The following is a 20,417-nucleotide window of genomic DNA, read 5'->3' on the forward strand; positions in this document are numbered from 1 at the left end:
AACCCTAACCTGACTCAAACCCTAACCCTGACTCAAACCCTAACCTGACTCAAACCCTGACTCAAACCCTAACCTGACTCAAACCCTGACCTGACTCAAACCCTGACCTGACTCAAACACTAACCTGACTCAAACACTAACCTGACTCAAACCCTAACCTGACTCAAACCCTGACTCAAACACTAACCCTGACTCAAACCCCAACCTGACTCAAACACTAACCTGACTCAAACCCTGACTCAAACACTAACCCTGACTCAAACCCCAACCTGACTCAAACCCTAACCTGACTCAAACCCTGACTCAAACACTAACCCTGACTCAAACCCCAACCTGACTCAAACACTAACCTGACTCAAACCCTGACTCAAACACTAACCCTGACTCAAACCCCAACCTGACTCAAACCCTAACCTGACTCAAACCCTAACCTGACTCAAACCCTGACTCAAACCCTAACCCTGACTCAAACACTAACCTGACTCAAACCCTGACTCAAACACTAACCCTGACTCAAACCCCAACCTGACTCAAACACTAACCTGACTCAAACCCTGACTCAAACACTAACCTGACTCAAACACTAACCTGACTCAAACCCTAACCTGACTCAAACCCTGACTCAAACCCTGACTCAAACACTAACCTGACTCAAACACTAACCTGACTCAAACCATAACCTGACTCAAACCCTAATACTAACCTGACTCAAGGAACAGTTGGAATTGACTAAGATATGGATGGGATGATTAGGTGTGAGTGTGTCCGGTCTTTCTGGAACTGAGTGACTGGAGAGAAAAACATCAAATTATTATCAAAGCTACGTACCTCTGATCCGTGATTATCTGATGTAGAATACTTTCCATATGCTTTTAAGTAAAGCGCCTGCTAAATCTGGGATGAAAATCTAATATTTACTTGGGGAGACAATTATATTACATTTTCTGAAGAGCAATTTTTGAGGGGGAGCACCAAAAGTAGGGCTGTAATACATTCTCTACGTTGCACTCAGCGCTTGACATTAACATGTCGAGCCCTGGTTGTAATGTAGGCCTATATTGGGGTGATAACTCATATTTTGTCTAGGATCCCCCGGGATTTCCGCCAATGTGCTAAATGAATAACATTTCAATGTTATTCGGACGTAGCCTAAAGGATTCGTAGGCAAAGTAGATGTGGCAGGTAAACAAGGAAGTAGATATTTCAAGTGAACTGAAAGACATTCAAAATGCTAATTTTATATTGAAACCTTGGCTGAAACGTATTTCCCTTAAGCGTGAAAAGGCGTATGCGACAGATATAAAATACTGAGTCAACTCGCCTGCATTAAAACTTGTGCTGAGAACTTATCTGCTTATAGCAACTCCAGAACTCACGTAGCGTTCACGCGAGGTGTAAAAACAGACGCACCTGTATCAGCGCGGCATAGAATAATTACTTCCTCATAAAACAAGGGAATCACTCTTTAGGCAACTTCAGGATAAAAATGTATGGATTCTCTCTACTTGTCTTCCTCTTATTATACTGCTGTCATTTTCGTCCGAAACCACTCCTTGGATTAGACTACGTGTAGTTGATTAAATTCCGTGTCTGGGTCTATTGTTCCTCGGCTTGAGGCAAGGCAACGGCCCCGGTGGATATTGGTGGTATTGCATTTACGATTAGGTACCCGACTCGTCCGGTCGATTTTATTGTGTTAAAGGGGTGATTGACTGGGTTTTTGGGGGGGTGTTTCAGACTGTTCCTCGCCGTGCGTGTCCACTACAGCGTTTTTTAACGCTCTGCACCGCTGGCCTTCCCACAGTGCACCACGCTCGGGGACGTGTTAAAAAAGTTAATACAGAGTTGTAGTTCTCTAAGGTCACTGTTTTAGTTTGTGTAAAACGGTGTCACAGACAAGTGTGCAGACATTTATTTACAATATTAGACTTAGTTTTTTAGACTCTTTATTCAAATGGCAATGTATTTGTCAAATGGCAATTCAATGTGCAAATGACAATGCGATCCGCAATTCAGTTTGTATTATTTTGAATAAAAATTTGAATGAACGCTCATTGCATTGCATTTCATATTGACAAGGTTTTTCAACTCTTTATTCAAATGAAAATGCATTTGTCAAATGGCAATTCAATGCGCAAAGTGACAATGCAATCCACAATTCAAATGGGAAAGCAGTTGTCAAATGGCAATTGAATGTGCAAATGACAATGCAATCCGCAAATCAGTTTGTATTATTTTGAATAAAAATTTGAATGACCGCTTATTGCATTGCATTTCATATTGACACGGTATTTTCGACTCTTTATTCAAATTAAAAGCACATTGAGATTCAATGTGGTAGCTAAACAGCGCCCCTAGTCTATTGCATTAGCATTTACTTGTCATCACGCTCTTTTTGTTGCAAAATTCAATTGGAAATGCAATCTGTCAGTTCCCCCATCAAGGCGGGTCCCCACCCCTATTGAGGGTAAGACCCAACTCTACTCTGCTTCTCGGCCTTTTGGCTAAGATCAAGCGAGTACCTGTCCTTCATTGGACAGGTATTGACCCGCCCCTGTCGATACCGGATTGCCGGTACTGGGATCCGGTGACGGGAGCGGATCGGAGCGATCGCCTGCCTGGGGGCTTCGGCTCCAACGCCAGGCGGGGACTTGTCCCCTTTTTCAGAGCCACGTTGCTACCCAACCCAGAGACGGGCCAGGCCGTCGGAGGGCTAGACCGTCGGAAGGACAGAGGGCCGGACGACTCAAATAATTGGGATCCTCTCGAGGATCGAACACCCTCGCCAAAGGGCATCCTGGGAGCAGTGGCGAAGGGATGGTGCCTTCCCAGGGGCCGTCGCGATGCAAGTCGCTTGACCCCACCGGCAAGGGAGACTGGGAGGAGAGTGCGATGGGGACGGCAAAAGCCCTGCACCCCCGCCAAACTTGGACTCCCGCTAGTAAACCCCCTAGGGGGTAATTGAAATGTTTTCTTGTCCTGTACCCCCTTGTGGGGATCCTGTATGTCGTAAACTGTCTTGTTGGATGTGTCTTTTTAAAGAAATGTATTTTAAGAAATGTTTGAAGAGTTGAACAATGCTTATTTTTTCTTTCTTTTTTTAAGAAAAAAAAAAGAACCTTTGACTTGCCAAGCGAGACCACTACCAGCTACGCCAAAGAAAAGCTAGCTATTCGTTGACGCAGGTAGCCCACTACATACCTGAGGTGTGAGTTTCACAGGTTCACACCCGTTACACTCGCGGGTACGAAGAGGGCACAAGCACAAAAGGGAGCTTCTTCTGGAGCAAAGACAAAGATGAATAAATTGTGTCTGATAACCACAATATTGTTATGGTTATGCAATGTTAATAAAGCAACACTCATCATCATCATCATAATAGTAACATATATATAGGCCTATTTAACTTAGCTTGCTTTGCCGGGCTAGAACAACGACGGAGCCAGATATTCAAGTTTACAGTTTCTTTAATCAGACATAAGAGCCTCATACTAAAAACACAAAGCAAAAAGAACAACGTATATGTGGTGAGTCTGAATCGTATGTGGAACGTATACCATCTAGAATAGGCCTATATTTCTAAAAACCAAGAGAAAGGAATACTATACAGTAGGCCTACTAATAGCATTGATTTTCGTAAAGTTCACATGATGTATCTGCTTCTTGCTCAGACTTAATACCCCATTCTGCCAGTTTTCTCCACTGCAATCCCTTAGCTCACACGCTTGCGAGTGAGCTAAGTTATCCCAAAGTATGACATGTACAGCTAGTTGCAAGCGTGCATGAGCCTCGGAGCTAGGAGCAAGGCGAGCCACTGACCAGACGAGCCAGAACTGGAAAGCTGACGCGGTCCATTTCATGCTCTCGCTTGCCTCACTGCGCCACTGAGCACTTTCCATAGAAATTAATGGAGACGCCATCTTAAATGTATTCATTTAGCAGACGCTTTTATCCAAAGCGACTTCCAAGAGAGAGCTTTACAAAGGTCAGTGATCATAAACAACGAGATAGCCCCAAAAACATTGTGGGTAGACAAAACATGAAGTATACATTGTGAAAACTAAATACGTGTCAATGGGAAGAAACATAAGAACATGTAGTTAAACACGTTACAAATTAAACAACATGAACCATAAAAGTGCAAGAGTGTACCTGTAGGAAAACGAGCTACAATAATATAATTCACAGCGAGTACAAGAAGTTAAATCAGTTACAACTAACCAACAAGAGCAACAAGGCCCTCAAGAGTCATTGTTTTCCTGGAGGAAACTAACATCAGGTCCAGCAAATCATTCCTAAGTACCGTTGTACTCCCGGAACAAGTGCGTCTTGAGCCTTTTCTTGAAGGTGGGGAGACAGTCAGTGTCTCTGATGGAGGTGGGGAGCTGATTCCACCATTGGTATGAGAGACAGGAGAAGAGCTTGGGTTGGGAGCGGGCGCTCTTGAGAGGTGGGACCACCAGACGGTTGTCTGAAGACGACCGTTGGTGACGGGTGGTGGTGTAAGGCTGCAGGAGAGACTTGATGTAGTCGGGTGCAGTCCCGTTCATTGCTCAGAAGGTCAGTACCAGGGTCTTGAATCTGATGCGGGCCGTGATGGGAAGCCAGTGGAGGGAGATGAGGAGCGGGGTAACATGGAAGCTCTTAAAATGTTTGTCTCCCTGCTGAGAGAGAACCATTGCTGCGGCGGCATCAGCAACATTTGACCCAACAATGCATAGTGTAGGCATAGTGTCTGCCTGGATTTCACTTCTTCTTTCAATGTGCAGACGTCAAATAAATCACATTTGCAGAAACAAAATTACTCCCACAAGTTTTTATTTCAAGATAAAAATCTTTTTTCTGCCCATCTACATTGTGCGGACAGCTTTACTAACAGCTGTAACTTCACAATTACATTACATTAATTCACGAGACACTTTCATTCAAAGCAACATACAAATTGAAACTATAAAAGAACATACAGCAGAGTATCAAGATCATAAGGTGTAGTTGGTTCAAACAGGATTGGTTACATTGTTTATTTATCGGCTAATAGGAGACACCCGAGAAGGTGTTGATTGGCAGAAAAAGGTTCTTGCTCATGTTTTTGCAAAGCCCCACCTCGTCCTTCCCATTGGCTGCTCTTGTCCTGGCTCTGGGTCTTGATTGGATGCTGTATGCTGGGTCTGTGCATGGGGAGATGGACAGGCTGCAGACCAGAAGAGACCAGATCAGAATCTGAATGAGCTTTATTCACCATGTACATTCACACAAACAAGGACTTGTCTGTGGAAGCAAGGTATATCAAATCTAAAATAAGATCTAAAATAAAATCTAAAATTAAATTAGATTGGTAGATGGTGCAAAATGACTGGTAGATCACTTGTGCAATGTGCAATAAGTGTGCAATAAGTGATAGATGGACTAAAAGGAATAAGAGTTATAAATAAAAGTGTTAATGGCAGTGGGAGTCCTTAGCCTTGTTGAAGAGGCCAGCTGCGGACCAAGTTGCCATTGATACAGCAGGGGGATGGATATAGCCCAGTGGTAGAGTATGGTGATGAGTATAGCTCAGTGTTAGAGTATGGTGATGAGTATAGTTATTTAGTTAGTTTAGTTAAGCTAGTTAGTTTATTTAGTTAGAGTATACTTATTCTTTTGTGTATATATATTTTATTTTATATTAAAATTGGTTTATTCTTAGATTGTTTGGTTCTTAGGAATGGTTAAACTTTTGTACCTTTACCTAATTTAAGATTTGTATATGTTTAGTGTTTGCACCTCCCTGCCACAGTAAATTCCGTGTTTGTAAAACATACATGGCGAATACACCGGATTCTGATTCTGTTTCTGATAGCTCAGTGGTAAAGCATGGGGATGGGTATAGCTCAGTGGTAGAGCATGGGGATGGGTATAGCTCAGTGGTAGAACATGGGGATGGGTATAGCTCAGTGGTAGAGCATGGGGATGGGTATAGCTCAGTGGTAGAACATGGGGATGGGTATAGCTCAGTGGTAGAACATGGGGATGGGTATAGTTCAGTGGTAGAACATGGGGATGGGTATAGTTCAGTGGTAGAACATGGGGATGGGTATAGGTCAGTGGTAGAGTATGGTGATGCATATATTTCAGTGGTAGAGCATGGGGATGGGTATAGCTCAGTGGTAGAGCATGTGAACTCTGGACTAGCTAAGTAGCAGAAAACACGTTTGCGAATGTTGAGTTTTGAGTGACCCAATTTTGGCTTCTGACCTGTGAACGTTGGAGAAGATTCTGCGAGAGTCTCGGTCCAAGCAGATGCTGAAGGTTCTCTCATCTACAGTTCTGATGCTGAAGCACTGGCTTCTAATCTCCTGTGGAACACAGTATAATTCCTTAATGGTTTTAAGTCCAATGTAAAGTATTATGATGAATACCCAGTTCCAGCCTTTTTGTATAGTACTACCATGAAGACCTTGATGGTTCTGACCTCTGTGTAGAGTCCCACTATGCATCTACCCTCCCAGGTGTCTACAGTGTTAGAGGCGGTGTAGCGGCAGACAAATCGCCTTACCGTGCACTGTCTTGGACTGTCACCCAGCAACCAGGCTGTGAGGGAGTGCAGACCTGGGAGAGGAAGGCAGGAGAGATTAGATACAGAACTGTGTCGACTACTAATCCTACAGTGTAGACTATCATCATGATGTAATCCTACAGTGTAGACTATCATCATGATGTAATCCTACAGTGTAGACTATCATCATGATGTAATCCTACAGTATCAACTACCATCATGGGCCAGATGGCTGAGGGGTTAGGGAATTGGGAGGTTCAGGAGGGAGGTTAAGGAATCAGAAGGTTGCCGGCTCAATTCCCAGCCGTGATAAAAGGTTTTTTGTGTCCTTGGGCAAGGCACTTCACCATACTTGCCTCGAGGGGGGATTTCAATTAGAATGCATTGGTCTGAGGCAACATTTTAATCAACTTGTCAACTCATATTATTATGTTATTATATTCTTTTGAATTATTTGACCTGTAAACAGAGCACATTGCCACCAGTGTGGGTCTGTGATAGCAATCGAAGGAAGTCTGTCAACCCATAAACTGATACAGTAACTTTCACGTGAGACCAGCTACTGTAGCCAATATTAAACATTACCCAAACATCCCAAGATTCAGCCTTGAAGATAATTGACACGGAAACTTTTATCAACCAAAATTACAGCAATAGACAGGGCCAAGGAGTTTTCAGGCAATCTTTATGAGGATGGATAAATACTTTTTTGCAAAGTCTGTTGCAAAACATGACACATTTCCTCACCTCCACCTCTGTTGTTAGAACCTCAATTTCACAGTCTGTGATTTATTTCGGTTTTGCGTGTTTAGCCATTTTAATTCAGACAAAGAAATGATCTCAGGAGCGCATTTACAGCCATCTGCATACTCATTTATGGGAGGGGGCAACGCAGAGTCAGTGGCTCGTTCATGTGGGGTCAATGGTTTATATGTGATTTATAAAGGGAAGGTGCGCAGAACCTGGTGTACGACCAGTTTTATACATGTGAATATTTCTGAGCGTAGGTATTTTTCAAGTTTTGGCTGTACGCCATCTTCTGGTGTGAAAGCTGTGGAATATTTTATGCATGAGGCCCCAGGAGAAGCCAAGGCAGAATCCTGTAACATCAGTGATGGTGCTTTGCCTTTGCTGCACTCTAGAATGTTGTTTTGCTGCACTCTAGAATGTTGTTTTGCTGCACTCTAGAATGTTGTTTTGCTGCACTCTAGAATGTTGTTTTGCTGCACTCTAGAACGTTGTTTTGCTTCACTCTAGAATGTTGTTTTGCTGCACTCTAGAACGTTGTTTTGCTTCACTCTAGAATGTTGTTTTGCTGCACTCTAGAACGTTGAGTTACGGTGCTCTGCAGTATTGCCTTTGTCAATAGACTGAGCGACTTTTCACCTTACCTGGCGAAAATTAAAATCTAATCTGCCGACTTTCTGCTACTTTGGAAATCTAATTTTTTGTTGTTGAGCAGCAGCAAATTAACTAATTACATGGCATACCTTTTCTTGTGACCTAATAAAAAAATCCACTGCAAACAACATCCTCTGAGAAGATAAATCCATAGCATGATGTCTGAACATTAACCAAGCTGGCGTTCAACACTTAACATCCCAACAAGAGTCGTGTGTGGGTATCCTACCCTGGAATTATTTGCTTTATAATATATATGTTTATATCATATTAACCCTAATGGTGCCATGATCACACATGTTGTGTAGATGTTACAATTATTATTATTATTAGCATATACTGATCATATACTGCACACTGGTAAATTAAGGTTTGTCTTTGACTTTAAAGGGTAGTGGAGTTGTAACATTGTCCTATGAGAGACTGCGCACACCTGACCCAGATACACAATGGTTTGATGCGGTCTAATCTATGTCCCATGTTGTAGTTTGAAATCTTAATTAATCCACATGTCTTATACATAATGTATATACTGTATATCAATAGCCTGTTTGAATGTACAGATGTTTAGAAGGGTTCATGTTACTGTGTTTCAATGGGGTCAGGGAGAGAACAAGGGATGTATATAAACAGTGTAGTGGAGGAGGTTTGCAGAGTCTAACCATCTGGGACATTAGGAGTCAGAGTGGAGATCTCCATGGTCCAGACTGTGCATGTCAGGTCCTTCTTAATCTCTCGCTTGCTCAGGAAAACCTGCGATACAAGAGACAAAGTTATGGTTTTTAAGGCATCTATAAAACTGCAGGAGCAGGAAGAGGAGAAGGAAGAGGAAGAGGAGGAGGAAGAGGAAGAGGAGGAAAAGGATGAGCAGCAGGAAGAGAAGCAGAAGGAGAGGACCAGGATGTAATTCCACACCTTCTTGTACTGTACTGAAACTGCCACCCCAATTATGTCCTCTGAGACTCTCCTTTTGGGTATTGCTGTAAACAGACAGTGACAATAGATAGTGTGTTTAGGTGTATACGTGTGTGTGACTGTACATGTGTGTATGTGTGTATGTGTGTGTCTGTGCATGTGCGTTTGTGAATGTGTAAATGAATACATGTAAATGAGTGTGTGTACACCACCTTGTAGCCTTTGTCTTTGTTGCCTGAGTTCAGGAAACTCTAGCTGTAGATGCGACACAAACACTGCATCCACCGAGCTCCCTCCCAACAGACTCATCTAAACAACCACAGTATTAGCAACACGCTAACTACAGTGTTAGCAACACGCTAACTACAGTATTAGCAACACGCTAACTACAGTATTAGCAACACGCTAATTACAGTATTAGCAATGAGCTAACCATAGTGTCAGCCACAAGCTGATTACAGAAGTACCTCCTGCTTATTAAAAGAATAAACTTCACAGAGTAGAGTGGAAGGGATAGCAAAAGAAAATGATGAAGGGAGGGAGGAGAGAGAGAGAGGAGATAGAAAAAGAGGGAGATTTAAAGGAAGTGAGGAATACCTTTACAAAGTAGAGAGGGAGGTGGACAGGCCGAATTGCACAGCGCAGATAGTAGGAGAGGACATCCAATAGGAAGCAGTCTGGATCAGGTGACAGGCTGTGATTGGACTGCTGTAATAAAAGGAAGCCTGCATTACCTCATTGTTCCCTTCTCTCTCTTGTTCTCTGTCACTGCGTTTAAATTGATTCGAATTACTGGCTGTTTACTTGGACTTAAATAGAATTATCTAGCCTGGCTGCCAGCCCAACTTCTCCCGCCCACAAAAAAATGTGTTCGGGAAGTTGTGTCTGGAGGGTCTCGTATTGGGGGACAACTACAGAAAACCCAGAATCGGGACGGACCAATGAAATTGCCAGGGCGGGCTTTATACGATGATGGACAGATGATCAACAGTAACGTAATCAACAACGTCACGAAAGACCCCTTGGGTTGAATTCGTTTTAAACAAACAACATAATACGTTGCTCTGATTGGTTGGAGGTCTATCCAATTGAGCGAAGAGGCATTTGTTTTACGAGTTCGGTTGAAACACGCCCCGTAGTCACAGCCCAACGGAGAGTTTTCAGACTCATATTCTGACTACAATTATGAGTATGACAAGGTCAGGCTAAGAATTATCCGTTTCTTGTAAACACCTTTGTTTGAATAATTGCGGTTCGACTACGATCCGATCGACACCCCGACATAACTCGATCCGAGTCGGTTGATAATTCGGACATAGCATGCTTGTAAACGGTGAATTGGACTGTGAACTGGACTCTGCATCTTTGCCCATGCTTGAGATTCCGCCTCCCCCTCCAAGGTCGTGACCTGGAAGTCGAAAAAGAAGATAAGTTGTCGCTGCCGGGAGCCGGCCCGGCAGAAACAAACAAACAACGCGAGCCAATAGCGCCAATAGCGCCGTTTGCATTCGCAGTACTCCTATTGTCATCATGCACGAAATGTAGAGGGACGTAGCTTCACCTTGCTCTCCGTTCGCCATCTTTCTCGAAATGTTGATGTTGTTGTAGGTAGTGGTGAAGAGGTCAGGCGGAAAGGGCTGTATCACCACTTGTTATAATGAAAACAGCGCCACGTATCGAACTGGGATATGACATGCTTTCGGACAATGATTCGGTTTATTCACTGCCATATATATTCGGATAATTAGCCTGACGTTGTCATACTCATAATTATAGTCAGAATATGAGTCTGATAACTCTCCGTTGGGCTGTGACCAGAGGCGCAGATGGAATTTTTAACTGGGGGGAACCAAGCTGTCAGCAAATGATTCCAACTCCATTTGTTATTTTGTGTAATATATATGTACATATATGCAATGTTTATTGCAGTTTCAGTATATATGAAGTGCAATACTGAGGTAACAAAATTGAGAACGATACTGCAATCCCCCGACCCTGTAGGGGGGTCCGGGGGCATGCTCCCCCAGAAGAAAATTTCTTAAAATGTAAAGTTAAACGCATCAATCTAGTGCACTTTGAGAGCAAAATTAAGAGGCTAGATCAATGTAGAATCTGTGCTCTTCTAAACAATATCATGTTATTTTAAACAGCCCCTGATTGGCTGTGAGGTTTAGGCATTAGGTGAGGAGTTTGCATGCATGCAACATATTATTGATATATAGTATAGCAATAGTCCATATTTCATTTCAATTTCGCAAAACAAAGAAGACATTCTCAATTTAAAAATGAAATATAACGTAACTCATTTGAACCAGACCAGCAATAATTACCTTCATAAATTCTTCTTCAGGTCCTCTGCCTCGGTAGAGCTAGTCACCTGGCTAGAACTAGCTGTTGCTAGTGCCATATTTTCTGATTCTAAATCTGCATCTGGTACGTCCCGCAGTAGCCTATAATTTAATTTAACGTCTTTAATGGTAAGAGACCGCGGCGCACAAGGATGGGTAATGAGCGTTGTGTCAGATCAAAATTACAATGCAACATACGTGAGACACCTTAGATATGAGAGACCCCCTCAGATACTTTGTTGCTTTCATGGGAGCCAGTCCTCACTCTATGGGAGCTCGGCTCCCTCTGGCTACCACTGCTTACCATTTTAAGCAGCCAAAAGAACGGGCCTACTAACGTCATCTCCATGACAACAAGGAAGATGCCAAGCCTAAAAGCACTACTTTAATACTTTAAAATAAGCATAATACACTTTTTCTTTTCAAGTGTTGTAGTACTTTTGTGTGGCCAACATTACACACACTAACATTGCCTAAACAGCTGTGCAGTTATAACTGATGCTTGTCGCCTTACGTAGGGAGAGTGGTGGGGATGGATTGGGGTCGCTAGGAATCTAGGGGGGACATGTCCCCCCCCCCGTCCCCAGTGCCATCTGCGCACATGGCTGTGACTATGGGGCATGTTTCAACCGAACTCGTAAAACAAATGCCTCTTTGCTCAATTGGATAGACCTACAACCAATCATAGCAACGTAATATGTTGTTTGTTGAAAATTAATTCAACCCAAGCGCTCTTTTGTGACGTTGTTGATTACGTTACTGTTGATGATGTGTCCATCATCGTATAAATGCCCACCCTGGCAATTTCATTGGTCCGCCCAGATCCTGGTTCTATATAGTTTGTTCCCAATACGAGCCCCTCCAGACCCAACTTCCCGACCAAATTTTTGTTGTGGGCGTGGCTAAGTTGAGTTGGAAGCCAGGCTATTGGATAATAGCAGTTGCCCCCAAAATTGGCATGATCCGAATAAAGCTAGATTCGAAATGATGCCATCATGTAAACGTGTCACTCTCTGTCTCTCTATCAGGATATCTGAGTTCTAGTTACCGCGCTGGCTGTGCAGGATAATCTGGCCCCCAGGTTATAGACGTTGCTGTGGTAACAGGGGTCCTCACTGCTCAGGAAGGAGGCCAGCGACAGCCTGCCCCCTAACCCAGAGGTCCAGCCCTACGCACACAGAAGAGTCACGGGTCAGGGTGGTGGGGTTGGTGTTGTAGGGTTAGGGTGGGCCTAGACTCACAGAGCAGGAACTGGAAGGCAGCTCGTTAGTGACGGGGATGTAGAACAGCTGGAGTTCTATCTTACTGGACAACATCATGTGTTTGGACTCCCGTCTGCTACAGAGATATTTTACACACACATTATTACATACACACTTTGTAACACACACTTGTTATAACACACATGTTATTACACACAAACATGTTATTGGACACACACTGTCCTACAATATGTTCAGGTGTGTGTGTGTGTGTGTTCTACCACATCTTCAGGTGTGTGTGTCTATCCTACAGTATATTCATGTGTGTGTGTGTATGTGAGTGTGTGTGTGTTCTACAGTACAGTGAGATTTGTTCTTGCAGTGGGGCAGGTCTGTCTTACCCCCCCCCCCCTTGCAGTGGGGCAGGTCTGTCTTACCCCCCCCCCCTTGCAGTGGGGCAGGTCTGTCTTACCCCCCCCCCCCTTGCAGTGGGGCAGGTCTGTCTTACCCCCCCCCCCCCTTGCAGTGGGGCAGGTCTGTCTTACCCCCCCCCCCTTGCAGTGGGGCAGGTCTGTCTTACCCCCCCCCCCCCTTGCAGTGGGGCAGGTCTGTCTTACCCCCCCCCCCCCCCTTGCAGTGGGGCAGGTCTGTCCGACCCCCCCCAGCCGAAACAAAGTTCTATAAACCCACTATTTATTAAAATTATTATATGGCAACGACGGTACAAGCTTTCTGATTGGTTAATGGGTAGTCATGCCAGCCGCGTATTGCCCTCCTCGCCGGTCGGATCCGTATTGCCCTCTGACGTCAGCTTCAAAATGAGCGACGAGTCAGCTGCTGAGTTTTACTATCCAGATGATGCTGAAAAGATTTGTCATCGAAAGTGAGGATGAAGACTAGACTCTTTGAATCACTTGTGTCGTTATTCTGTGTTGAAATTAAAGCCATTTTAGCAGAACCATGTTGTCCGCTTTCTATCAAAAGTAATGAGTTGCTAGGCAACACATGAAACACACCGTGAGAAGACTTGAGAGCTAGCTACAATTAGCCTAGAGGTACCATTTATTTTCGTTTACAAAATGAAAAGAAGCTAAAAATGCCATATAATAAACTACTTACTAACCTCGACTGTTCGGTCATGCCGGGAAATATCAAACTGAGGCTGGAACTCAGTCAAGGTGACGTTGTGTCGAACCTGTGTGTTCAGGTGTGTGTGTATCCTATAGTGTGTTCAGGTGTGTAGGTGTGTGTGTATCCTATAGTGTGTTCAGGTGTGTAGGTGTGTGTGTATCCTATAGTGTGTTCAGGTGTGTAGGTGTGTGTGTGTATCCTATAGTGTGTTCAGGTGTGTGTGTGTGTGTATCCTATAGTGTGTTCAGGTGTGTGTGTGTATCCTATAGTGTGTTCAGGTGTGTAGGTGTGTGTGTGTATCCTATAGTGTGTTCAGGTGTGTGTGTGTGTGTATCCTATAGTGTGTTCAGGTGTGTAGGTGTGTGTGTGTATCATAGTGTGTTCAGGTGTGTAGGTGTGTGTGTGTATCATAATGTGTTCAGGTGTGTAGGTGTGTGTGTGTATCATATAGTGTGTTCAGGCGTGTAGGTGTGTGTGTGTATCCTATAGTGTGTTCAGGTGTGTAGGTGTGTGTGTGTATCCTATAGTGTGTTCAGGTGTGTCCTATACCGTATTTTCAGATAGGCCATGGCCAGCCTGCCTAGCACACGGTCGTCCCCCATCACCACCACCTTGGCCGTGTGCCTGCTGTCCTGCCAGGACATGCGGACGCCCCCCTCCCCATCCACGGAGCTCCTCACTAGGGCCATCTGGGCTCGGCCTCGCAGCCCTCGGCTGATGCAGGACGCCCGGACAAACAGCGGCCTCTGGTGCTTCTCCTCTATCTTCTCCTCCGCCATATTCTCCCTCTCCTCCTCCCTCTCCTCCTCCCTCTCCTCTGTCTCCTCCACACACTTCCCAGACTCCCTCCTTTCCAGACTGGCTGAGTCCTTCTCTATCCCGCAGTCAAAGGACTGGACAGACTCCCTCCTTTCCTCCTCCCTCTTTTCGTCGGAGGAGGGGATGTTCAGGGCCAGCTTTGCCAGAACATTCCCTGTGAAACACAGCAACATCAAACTAAAGATGTGTGCATCTTTATAGTTGTTTTAATTGAATTTTGCTCACAGAGGAACTCACAGAAATCCTCTTCCTGGTTCCACAGGTGGAAGGAGATGTCTGGGTGGGGGAGGCGGAGGTCTGGGTGGGGGAGGGCAGCATCAGGTAGATCTGATGACTGAGAACCTGGGGAGGGAGAGAGAAGGGGAAGTAGAGAGAGAGAAGGGGAGGGAGAGAGAAGGGGAGGGAGGGAGAGAGGGAGGGAGAGAGAGAGAAGGGGAGAGAGAGAGAAGGGGAAGTAGAGAGAGAGAAGGGGAGGGAGGGAGGGAGGGAGGGAGGGAGGGAGGGAGGGAGGGAGGGAGGGAGGGAGGGAGGGAGGGAGGGAGGGAGGGAGGGAGGGAGGGAGGGAGGGAGGGAGGGAGGGAGGGAGGGAGAAGGGGAGAGAGAGAAGGGGAGGGAGAGAGAGAGAGAAGGGGAGGGAGAGAGAAGGGGAGGGAGGGAGGGAGGGAGGGAGGGAGGGAGGGAGGGAGGGAGGGAGGGAGGGAGAGAGGGAGGGAGAGAGGGAGGGAGAGAGAGAGAGAGAAGGGGAGAGAGAGAAGGGGAGGGAGAGAAGGGGAGGGAGAGAGAGAGAAGGGGAGGGAGGGAGGGAACGGGAGGGAGAGAGAGAGAGAGAAGGGGAGAGAGAGAAGGGGAGGGAGAGAGCGAGAGAGAGAGAGAGAGAGAGAGAGAGAGAGAGAGAGAGAGAGAGAGAGAGAGAGAGAGAGAGAGAGAGAGAGAGAGAAAGAGAGAGAAAGAGAGAGACGGGGAGGGGAGGTAGAGAGAGAGAAGGGGAGGGAGAGGGTGAGAAAAAGAGCGAGAGAAAGGTAACAGAAAAATAAAAAAGAGAAAAGCTATACCCACCCCTTGTGTTATCCAAATCGCCATGTGGCTGGTTTTGAGGGCTGTTGAGGATGTGGTGCTGGATGAGCAGAAGGGTGCGATGGTACTGGTCCTCCTCCCGCCTCTCTGCACTCTGCTCCACAGCCTCCACCATCTGCTGGAAGTACGGCAGCACATCTCGCCCTGGAACCTGGAACACACACATGAACACGTGCGCACACACACACATGCGGACATACACCGGCACACAAACACTGAAACAACGTGTTGTCTCAAGCAAAACTCCCCTCTCTCTCAAGCACACACAATTTATCACCTTTCCGAAGCCACCCCTCCTCCTCTCCTCCTCTCCTCCCCTCTCTGTCCTTGTACACAACCTCAAAACTTACTTTTCTTGCATACCTTCTTTCTTTCTATCGATCTACTTATGTCTCCCCCTCTCTCTTTCCCTGCGTTGTATGTCTCTTGCGTTTCCTCACCCCCAGGGCGGCTGCGAGGGCGCGGAGCTGGCAGGCTTCCCCCAGCCCCGTCTGCAGCGTGTGGAGGAGCAGGCGTGTCTGCAGGGCCTGGGGGCCCCCCCTGGGAGACCCCCCAAGCTCCAGGTTGGCCCTCACTGAGGCCCCTAGGGGGCCCCACACCACCGCCGGGTCTGCAAACACAAACACCCTGTGTGCCAGAAGTGGAGAGGGAAGTGGGGACGACAGACAGGTTGGGAGGGAGAGAGGGAGGGAGGTGGGGAGACAGACAGGTTGGGAGGGAGAGAGGGGGGAGACAGGCAGGTTGGAAGGGAGAGGGGGGGGGGGACAGGCAGGTTGGAAGGGAGAGGGGGGGGGGACAGGCAGGTTGGAAGGGAGAGGGGGGGGGGAGACAGGCAGGTTGGGAGGGAGAAAGGGGGGGAGGTGAGAAGACAGACAAGGTTGGGAGAGAGGGAGTGGGGAGACAGATAGGTAGACAAAAAGAAAGACAGATAGATAGGCAGACATACAGACACATAGACAAATGAAAAAGGGATTGGATGATAAATAGCTGTTAAATTGTCTAATTCTTTAGACCAAAGTCTTTCCCAGCTGTGGGTGAGTGTAGTGAGTGCACCTCTCCTGCAGGGGGCAGTGTAGGTTCTGCTCCGCTATGAGCCTCCTCTGGTAAAGAGCACCTGTTCCAGGGGCAGAGCGTGACAGCAACACTGTTACATGTTGTAGCATGTCATAACATCTTCACAACATGTAATAACAGCTTTATAACATGTATATAACACATTTGCAACGCATAATAACAGCTTTATAACATGCAATGGTGTATAAAAGGGTAGGGGTTCTGTAATACATATAATAAGAGATAAGCATGTACTAGTTTGTGATGCCGTGGTGTGGCAGGCAGGGGACGCACCAGGGGTACTGAGCTCTGAGCGGATGCTCCTCAGGTGATGCAGAGCCACAGAGCTGCACGGCTCAGGGTCACTCAGACACCTGCTGAAGCCCTCACACACCTTCACAAGCAGGCTGGCAGGAACGTGGTCTGACTGGTTACAGACAACCAGAGGGGGAGGAGGGGAGGAGGGGAAGAGAATTTGGAGGAGGGGAAAGAGGAATTGGGGGGGAGATGTAAGAGGAGGAAGATGAGGAGGAGGAGGAAGGGGAGGTAGAGGATTTTGATTCAGGAGTGATTACAGACTGCTGACAGACCAGAGAATCAGCAGAGGTTAATCTAATGGAACTCTTTAATGCAAGCTGCATGTCACAACTCTAACCTAACCCTCACCCACTAATTCAGGGGTGTTAAACTCATTTTTACCGAGGGCCACATCAGCATTATGGTTGCCCTCAAAGGGCCAGTTGTAACAATGTTTACGATGTAAAAACATTGTTTTTAGCTGTAGCTTTTGTGAACATATTCTGTTGCAATTGCAGTCTCCTTGAAGCACAAACATCTATTCGCTTTCCCATCTTTCTTGAAACTGCCTTCCATGCAAGGCCAGATGCAGCCTGCTTTGACTGGGGGTGCAGTGCCGGTCTTAGCACATTGGGCGCCCCGGGCGAGTTTATCACTTGACGTGCGCCTCCTGAATTTTCTAAATATCCATCTTAATTTTGGACAGCTACGGAGACTCCCTTGGCTGTGATTGGTCAGTAATAAGAACCGTTTGCGTCAGGGGCGGGGTTGCCGTAATACGACGAACAGAATCCTTTAACCGCCATTACTTGTAAAGTTTTTACAATTCATATTTCAGCTTAACAGAACATGTAAATCAGCATCTGAATTAAAATGTGACGAGAAATGGGCAGTGCAGTTGCTGAAAATGTGCGTATTTTATTAATGAAACGGCTAATTTGTAAATTTGCTCCAGCTTCTTGGTAACCTAGGTAAATAAAAACTCGACGACGTCTAAACAAAAACCGTTGCGCCACCAATTCTTCTGGCGGTGAATTGTTTTCAGCACCCACAGCCCACAAAGAACCATAAACGCAGTCTATCCTTTCGTATCCGTGCATATCCGTGCGCCCGCCCATCCATAAACGGAGACGCAGAAGCATATTTCGGCCTTTACACTTCTCCGACTCCGTTTATGGACGGACAGACGGTAGGAGTCGGACGGATTGGTTAAATTTATACTACTCGGACGGCTCTGCATGCTAAAAACAATTCACTGCCAGAAGAGTATGTGGCGCTGCACTGCGGTGCTAGCTAGGTTATCGAAAAGTCGAAGCAAATTTACAAATTAGCCGTTTCATCAATAAAATAAGCACATTTTCAGCAACTACACTGCCCATTTCTTGTCACATTTTAATTCAGATGCTGATTTACATGTACTGTTTAGCTGAAATATGAATTGTAAACTTACAACAATGGCGGTCAAAGGATTCTGTTTTCTTGTTGGTCACGGCAACCCCGCCCCCGCCCCTGACGCAAGCGGTTCTTAATACAGACCAATCACAGCCAAGGGGTATCCGTAAAATGACGGACGGACGTTACCATTTTCGAGACTGCTTATCGATCCGAGTGTTACAAGGGGCAGAGCCAGACGTTGTAAACATTCGGACATTATCCCAAATTTAGGACGTATTCTGAGTTTGATGTGATGCTAGAGTGACTTCCACAGTTAATGCAAGCGCGCACAGCGCGCATCAAACGAATATCATCCCATTCGATAAGGCGCAAAGACAGCTGTTTTGCTGCAGTAGGCCTATGGGATTTGTAATTTGTGTGTTATTGGTGCTTCATATCGCTGGGCCATTAAAAAAAGATATATAAAATGATCTTGTGGGCCGGATATAATTGTACACCTGGCCGGATATGGCCCGTGGGCCTTGAGTTTGACACGTATGCAATAATGCAAGCTTCATGTCACAGGAAGCTGCATGTCATGCAACAGAGAATCACTTTTATCCACGTCAGCATCTAAACACGGAACAAATACGTTCCTACAGCGTCAGAAGATCTTGTGATTTCTAGGAATGTGTTTAGATTAGTGGTGGGCTGTTATCGGCGTAAACGCAGCCGCCGATAAAAAAAATATATCGCCGTTAATCTATTCTCAAAGTAGGGTTGGGAGCTGGTTTTATACTACGCAAGCTATGATGACTTTCACCTTGATGTTTTAGTGCGGATGTATACCTAGCCGAATTGCACTGTAGGGGGCGAGAACGAGTCTTCGAACCTGTGTGTATGCCTTGTGTATGAAATTACCACATTAAACGTGACGTGGTAACATGGATGCAGCTATGAAGCCGCAGGGTTTGCTTCAGGGAAAATGTATTATTAAGAAGCTTTCCAATGGAAACCTCAACAACACTAAGGTTGTTTGCACCTTGTGCATGTGATGGTGAGGAATGGGGACAAGAGGTGTAAGACCTATAAAACAATGTAAACTCAATGTCCCTCCAGGTGTGAAGGGATGAGGTGAGCTGGACATACCTGCAGAAGCTCGTAGTAGAGGGTGTGGAGCAGTGGGATCACATGATGGGTCACATGATGTTGACAGTCTGACTCATTTTCTTTGAACTGTAAAAAGAGGAGGAAGAGGAGGAAAAGGTGAAGGATGATCGTACAGGAGGAAGTTGAGGAGCAGGAGGCGGGGGAGAATAGGAGGATTAGGATGAGGAATGGTAGGATAAAGAGTTTGATTATGCAAAGGTAGACCGTATAGTTAATGTTTCCTCACTCATATGTAAAGAACTGTTCACATGTTCACTACCCACCTGGTCACTTAGTACCCACCCTCCTGTTCACCCCGTAACCTGGTAACTACACACCTGGTAACCACATACCTGATCATCTGGTCTCTCCCCATATGATCAACTAGTAACCTAGTAACCAGCTACCTGGTCACCTGGCCACCTGGTAACCAGCTACCTGGTCACCTGGCCACTCACCTTTTGCAGCTTGTCCACCAGAACACGGATCATAGGAGCACATGCTCGGCGTTCCATGTTCTCATCCCACATCATCAACCCTAAAACAGACATGTGCTTCTTCAATAATGATTAGAACAGGTGTTGCTATGCAGCTACATGGTAGGTAAGGTAACATGAGTGTGAAACGTGATGCGGTAGTGAAAGCTTGCGGGTACCTTTATTGCAGGAGAAGCCATCAGCCATGAGGACGTCCACCACTGTAGATCACTTCACACACTCCTGAGGTTCAGAAACACAGCCAACATCAGTGTGTGTGTGTGTGTGTGTGCATGCGTGCGTGCTCTTAAACTCTAAGATCCATACTCTGAAACTCTTAAACTCTACACTCTTAAATTCTTGATATCTATAACTCTTAAAATCTACATGATTAAACTCCTAAAGTCTGAAACCAACACTAACTTGTCTGCCAGCAGATGTCCTCTTCAGTATTCCAGAAGCCTCTCCTCTGCCAGTACGCTCTCCTCACACTGATTCACGAGGTCAGCCCCGCCCACTTACAAAGTGTTACAGTTAGCCCCGCCCCTAGAGAAAGCCTGTTGTGTTAAACCATTCCCCTTAGAAGGTGTCACGTAAACCTGGTCTAGAAGCTGTATTGGTTTAATCCCCAACACATTAGAAT

At 45.8% G+C, this 20,417-nt stretch overlaps 1 protein-coding gene across 3 annotated transcripts; it reads right to left on the reverse strand.

Moving 5' to 3' along the window:
• Positions 1–4,801: 4,801 nt before the first annotated feature.
• pik3r6b (phosphoinositide-3-kinase regulatory subunit 6b) lies at positions 4,802–20,268 on the reverse strand. Of its 3 annotated transcripts, XM_084677138.1 has the most exons (19): positions 20,198–20,268; positions 19,954–20,017; positions 19,757–19,836; positions 19,299–19,385; positions 16,773–16,905; positions 16,479–16,539; positions 15,866–16,052; positions 15,408–15,576; positions 14,589–14,693; positions 14,082–14,505; positions 12,441–12,537; positions 12,248–12,367; positions 9,449–9,559; positions 9,064–9,160; positions 8,852–8,916; positions 8,599–8,689; positions 6,536–6,588; positions 6,235–6,335; positions 4,802–5,191 (listed from the first exon to the last, which is right to left on the reverse strand). In XM_084677138.1, the coding sequence occupies exons 2-19, from the start codon at positions 19,979–19,981 to the stop codon at positions 5,032–5,034; spliced, it is 2,169 nt and encodes a 722-aa protein (XP_084533264.1). In that variant the 5' UTR covers positions 19,982–20,017; positions 20,198–20,268; the 3' UTR covers positions 4,802–5,031. The 3 variants fall into 3 exon arrangements, with proteins under 3 accessions (XP_084533264.1, XP_084533265.1, XP_084533266.1); XM_084677139.1 differs by lacking the exons at positions 8,852–8,916; positions 9,064–9,160; XM_084677140.1 differs by lacking the exons at positions 19,299–19,385; positions 19,757–19,836; positions 19,954–20,017; positions 20,198–20,268 and adding exons at positions 17,178–17,499; positions 18,226–18,245.
• Between the last annotated feature and the right edge of the window lie 149 nt (positions 20,269–20,417).

The sequence above is a fragment of the Hypomesus nipponensis genome, chromosome 17 (genome assembly GCF_054491055.1).
Source record: "Hypomesus nipponensis isolate SF chromosome 17, ASM5449105v1, whole genome shotgun sequence".
Taxonomy (NCBI): domain Eukaryota; kingdom Metazoa; phylum Chordata; class Actinopteri; order Osmeriformes; family Osmeridae; genus Hypomesus; species Hypomesus nipponensis.